Source organism: Anser anser (genome assembly GCF_964211835.1).
Source record: "Anser anser genome assembly, chromosome: 3".
Lineage (NCBI taxonomy): Eukaryota > Metazoa > Chordata > Aves > Anseriformes > Anatidae > Anser > Anser anser.
In genome coordinates, this window is record NC_139722.1 from 71,212,200 (window position 1) to 71,218,199 (window position 6,000).

The window sequence follows — 6,000 nt, forward strand, 5'->3', positions numbered from 1 at the left end:
TAGCATGCTAACTCACCAACTCCACAGTGCTCTTCTGATTTTAACTGGTCAAGCTTATGACAGGGACAAACAATATTAATGAAGTAGTAATTCTATTTCCAATCTGATTAGTGAAACATGCAAACTATACTTTAGTATTTCCATTTTCACAATTACATTGTGGACTCAGAGAGCTTAATACCATGTTGATGTTATTTTGTCTTTATTTACCTCTAATTGATAAATATACCAAATCAGTGAACTCCCATTTTATTTCTGTCCACAAATCCTGGTTCTTCAGAAAAAGCTTTAGTTCTACTCTGACATGTCACTGTACCAATAGTAGAGACAGCATTAAAATGCATTTTTTCTTTCACTGGCGCTTACAGAGTCCTCAAAATTAAGAATGAAATGGGAGCACGACTAAGAAAATTTCTGTTCACATTAACCTTTTCTAGACAATACTTTAGTTAAAATAACTGAATTGAAATCTGCTCAAATACAGAAAACACGTTCTATAAAGGGACTAGCTCATAAATTGCTGTAAGTAAATCAGGGCTGTAGTATTCACTAGTATGTACAGAAATTAAATCTAAACCAAGTTAGTACATTTCTTAAGAGCTTTTTAACTTTAATACCCTTTCAGAAAAAAAAAAAACCACAACACCCCGTTGCTTCGCAATTACTCAGATCGCCTAGTTGCAATAGAAAGGAACTGAAAGCCTGACAAGCTGCATCCATACCTGAAGATGCAAGAAAAACACTAATACCCAACTTGCATCCGCCAGTAGACAATGAAGGAAGCATTATCCTTCCTTTACTTCTATACCCTCACAACAGAAGAAGAAAATCAGGATTGACTTTCCTTACAGTTTTAGGGTTTAGTTCTCAATGAACACCTCTTTATTCGCTCTCAGTCTTCCTAGTTCACACCTCATTTCAATTAAGACACACTTCTACAGCTCTAAAGAGAGAGTGGCTCCCACTTCCTTAGATTACATGCAATGAATCCTTGCATGTAATTTATCATTAGTAAAAGCCTCAGCAGGTAAGACATCCTACAGGTTACCTATAACTTTGTGGTTCAGTTTTTGTCCATGAACAGTAAGGTGAAATAAACAGCTCTTGCAAGTTCCGCTCCTTCCCAGAGAGCCGTCTTCCTAGGTTTCACACAGCAGAAAGTGAGAGGCTGGTTTTACGTTTTGAGTGTATCTGAATCTATCCCCTCTGCCTGCACCTCTCCCTCCCCAAAAGCAAGTAATCACAGGAGATACAACTTCTGCAGTGCTGTTGGGTTACTGGGCTAACCCATCAGGCTAAACGGAGGGCTTTAAAACAGTTCTTCCACGACTCAGTCAGTACTGAGACGGATACTGACCTTCGCTAAGTTAGCGGAACACAAATGTTCCGGCCTCAGCATGAAACTTCTTCCCTTAGGAAACATTTTCTGTTCATGTTACTGCTTCCTCTCACAGCAACCGTTGCTTCCCTCACAATCCTGCTAGGCTCCTCCTGATTATTTAGAAAGCAATTCACACTCAGAAATCACAGGTGTAGTCACGACTAAGTGACAAGAAATATGTTTTTAATCAAGTCATCATAAGGCAACCTACATCATCATATTGCCGTAAACTGCAGGCAAGTAAGCTCTAAGTAAGTGCATGTTGTTCTCTCCCTCCAACCCCAATCCTTACTTTTAGGTCTCATTTTGTTCTCTCATCTATTGTACCAATATGAGAGTAATTAAAACCAACAGAGCCTCGCATACCCTTCACTTTTCATTTAAATCAAATGCATCACCTTTTTAAAAACTAAAATTTATTAAGTATAGTTTTGAATATTTTACTGAGAGCACTTCACAGTCATTACTGTTGACCACTGAGAGTCGAGAGATCTTGGGAGTTCATAACATTATAGACATCATACAAGTTACTTCAGTTCAGCCTCTTCTTTAATACTGAAGTTCTAACTTTTCAACTTGTAAAAGACAACCCTTTTAAGACAGTTAACCTTAGACAGAACACTGATGTTAAGGAAGGAAACAAAATGTCCACTTGCAGAGTAACGTAATTAACAAAGGAAAGAGAATGATGAGATTTACCTGCAGTTTAAAGAGAATTAACTCAATTTTTCTAGCAAGATGGCTAAGCCTTCTCCAAAAACGTCAGAATTTAGACAATTCCAGGACAATACAGAAATCAACTCATTCTACTCCGTTGAAAAGTAAGGTTTAGGCAATGTTAGTGTGGATTAAAGGATCTACAGGGCACGTTCTTTTAAAATAAAAGTTTAAACACGTATGTTATTATGTGCCTTGGGTGGTACAGTATGGATGTGGTACCATATGGCTACAAACATACAGACAGTTCACTTTTTTTTTTGAACAAGAAGTAGTAACATTACTGTTGGTTTATTCCATGAATTTAATCTGCTCATCTCTGTCAGTTACAAACTATTAGTGGAATACTGTTCCCACATCCTTTAACATCCCCACCTGAAACTACTTTTTGGCAATACAGAAGTAGTAAGAAGATCTACACTACTACAACATTTCTCTCAAGAGCAAGACAAAAAATAAATACAAGCAGCATGGAGTTTTATAATTCCAAAGGTTATAGCAGAAAATGAAACAGACCCTCAGACAGGTCTCTTTTTATAGCAGCTGACTGTGCTTCTAAATTGTCAGCGCATTGGTAATCCTCTACAAAACGTATATATTAACTGCAGATAAGGGGGACTAAGCAGCCATACCTCATAGCATTAACACAACCTGAACTGACACACAACAAGCAGAACAGCCAGGCCACCCGCCACCAGAAAACAGAGCTTTTCCCCCCTTCTGCATACCTGGTTCCCACCACACATCTGAATGGCTCCAGCAGCTGAATCAAAACATCATTTGTGTGAGGTACGCTAATTTCCTTTTCAGAACATAAAAGGATACAGCCTTAATGCTCCAGTCTGAGTCCCGATGGCCAGTATTTTCTGAACAGGATCAAATGCCAGGGCTGAAGGTTGATAGGGGAAACCATGGCGCACAGTCTAACAAGTCAGAGCATCGTAGTAATGACGGGACAAGCAGCAGACCAAAAATAAACAGAATCAATATCATATGTTAGGGAATAGGATTCAGCATTAATCACAATTAAGAGAGGAACCAACAGATTGAGAATAACAGCTGTCCTATATGCACCAATTATGAAAGATTTTTTTAAAGTTGGTCCAGTCATTCACCCTTGATCACCAAATGACAGTCATACTTACTGAAACTTAATGTGAATCTTGCATTATTTCTGTACAAAGACTATATCAACATAGCATTTTATTTTTCCATCCATGTCATTCTCCGACTACTCCTATTTTAACCCTAAGAATGGCACTAAACCATTAAAATCTGTGATGTTCCTAGGAAGTTTGGCAACAAAGCCAGACTTGTTGTCCGAACTGTTACAAATTGCTACACCTGCTTGTCAGAGCTACCTCAATTTCACTCCGACAGGCCCCACATGACAGTGCAAACTCACTCATCACCTTTACAAAAAAACAATAAAAAAAAGCAACCCAACCTCCACAGAACATCACTCTCAACCTCTGCTTCCCTTCAAAACAAACTAAAAAACACTCCTGAAAATAGGCAAACAAAAGACATGCCACAAGAACAAAACAAAGCCCCCTTAACCAAGGGATTCTTTCTTAATATAAGGCAGTTGGCACATTTTGGTTTCTGATTAGCCAACACTGATTTGGTAATCGACCAAGCAACAACCCCATTACGCTTCTCAGGCTGCAATTAATCGGAATCAAGAAGAACAAAAGCATTATCTATTCTGACTTCTACTATAGATGTATGCAATGTAAGCCATACAAACACTGGCTTTTCAACTGCAAAACCTCTAGTTTAACGCAGGGTTATTTTAGGACCTCATAAACGCATAGCAAACTTCTAACAGACTCCTTTTACTTCAGTCAAGTTGCAGGCATAGCTCACAACTCTCAGCGTTTCACAGTGAGTAAAATCTAAGTAGTAATAGCCCTGCTCTTTCCCGTGTCCTTCACGAGCAACTTGTAAAAGTGGCAGGAACGCCTGCAATACTAGACAAAACAAGGAGGCGAATCCACAAACAAGCTCAGCCATACCAAGCTAGGCCACGGGTGCATTGTAAAGATAAAAATGGGTATTGATATTCAAATCAGTTTTTATTCCTCTAGGTACAGCTGGCGGATTAATTCGCTGCATCATTTTCCAAAAGCGTGCGGGCACTAACTGCAGTTATCGTATCACACGCAAGCAAATGACAAAAAAAAAAAAAAGGGGGAACTTTTCCTCCGTCTCTGGAGAACCTTTGCAACAGCAGCCCCGGCGACTTGGCAACACACTGCAGCCGAAGCACCACAAACGTCTACAGCCCCCTCCAGGCGCAACGGGAGCGGCGAGCCGCGTTCCCCGGCACGCAGAGCCCCGGACCCCCGTCCTCGGGGCCCGCCAGCGGAGCCTGCCGCTGAAAGGCCGCGACAACGCCGGGCATCCCTCCCTCCTCCTTCCATCCCTACCTCCCTCCCTCCTCCATCCCGCTCTCCCCCGAAAGCCCGGGCGCACCCCGCCGGCATCGAGCCCTGCCAGTCTCCGGGCAAGCTGCTTGCGGACACGGCCACCGCTTCTCCCCTCCGTCCCCCCGACCGCCCCCGGGGCGCACCCCGAGGCCGCCGCGTTCACCTTGCAGAGCTGGAAGTGCTCGGACTGGAGCGTCTCCTGGATTTCGCTCTCCCGGTTGCCCGCCTGCTGCTGCTGCGCGGCGGACGACGCCGAGGCGGCGGACGAGACCGCCGTCAGGCCGTCCAGCACCTTCCTGATGTTAAATTTCCTCATGGCTCGCGGCGGCGCCGAGGCAGAGCCGAGCGGGGAGCGCCGCCGCCCGCCCCGCCGGCGGCAGACGAGCCCCCGCGGGAGGGCGACGCGCTAGTCCGGCAGCGCAGCGGCGCTCCTCATCGGGGCCCGGCGGCTGGAGCCAAGCAAACGGCGCCCGGTCAGCCCGCTCTGCCGCTGCCCGGCCCGGCCCCGCCCGCCGGGGGCTCACGGCTCGCCCCGGGCCCGCCCCGGCCCGTCCCACCCCGTCTCTCCCGGCCGCCGAGCCGCCCGCAGCCCCCGCGCCCGGCCGCGCAGCCGCCTCACATGGTGCCACCCGGCTCCCCGCCCGCCGCCGCCGCAGTCCCTGCTCCCCCCCCCCCCACCCGCCGCCTCGCAGCGCTCTCCCCTCCCTCCCTCCCTCCCTCCCTTCAGCCCCGGCACCCTCCGCCCCCTCGGAGCTGCGTGTGCCGCCAGCCAGTCACCGCCGGGGCTTCTCCCGGCTGCTGCCGCCGCCCGCCCCCGCAGCCACCAGCCTCCCCCCACCCCTCCTCCTCCTCCTCCTCCTCCTCCTCCTCCTCCTCCTCCTCGGGCCGCCTCGCGGTCGCTCCCCCTTGCCTGACAACGCGGAAGCGCAGCGCCCCGGGGGGGCGGCGGCGGCAGCAGAAGGAGGAGGAGGAGGAGGAGCGGTGCCAGGGCTCGCAGTAGCCGCGCATGCGCTTCCAAAGGGCCGGCACCCGGATGTGGCGGTGCCCGCTCCGCCCGCAGCGCCGCGACGAGGGGAGCGGGCAGCGGGGTCCGTGTGGGGATGGGGACGGGGCCGTCACGGCAGCGGGGACGGGAGCCCCGCGCCGCCTGTGGGCAGGGAGCAGGGGGCGGCGGTGTGCGGCTCCGCCGAGGAGCGCCGGCTGCCGGTGCGGCGGGGCTGTTAACGGCCGCGCTTCCTCACAGCCTCCCCCGACCGCCGCCGGCAGCGGCACGCAGCGTCAGGGGGCTTCAGGCTGCCGGCCTGTGCCCTGCTTTTGTTTCCCCGTCATTAGTAGAGCGTATTCCTGGATTGTGCCCTTAGTGGCTCAGGTGGTGGTTGGTATTCCCCCCTCAATCAGGCAACTACTATTCGTGACTCAGATCACTGAAGTAAAACAAACTGGACGATCAGTTACCACTTTTGGAGGAAA

At 48.7% G+C, this 6,000-nt stretch overlaps 1 protein-coding gene across 12 annotated transcripts in view; it reads right to left on the bottom strand.

Annotated features, from left to right (window-relative positions):
* STXBP5 (syntaxin binding protein 5) overlaps positions 1-5,598 on the bottom strand; it is a 114,345-nt gene extending 108,747 nt beyond the window's left edge. For 5 of the 12 annotated variants that reach the window (XM_083831916.1, XM_083831915.1, XM_083831923.1 and 2 more), the window contains exons 1-2: positions 4,694-5,098; positions 2,924-3,021 (exon numbers count right to left, since the gene is read on the bottom strand). In XM_083831916.1, the coding sequence (XP_083688042.1) occupies positions 2,924-3,021; positions 4,694-4,846 (251 nt within the window). In that variant the 5' untranslated portion in view covers positions 4,847-5,098. Of the gene's footprint in view, positions 1-2,923; positions 3,022-4,693; positions 5,100-5,149; positions 5,172-5,440 lie in introns of those variants that run through there. The other 7 variants (XM_083831920.1, XM_083831921.1, XM_083831918.1 and 4 more) reach the window with 5 other exon arrangements.
* Between the last annotated feature and the right edge of the window lie 402 nt (positions 5,599-6,000).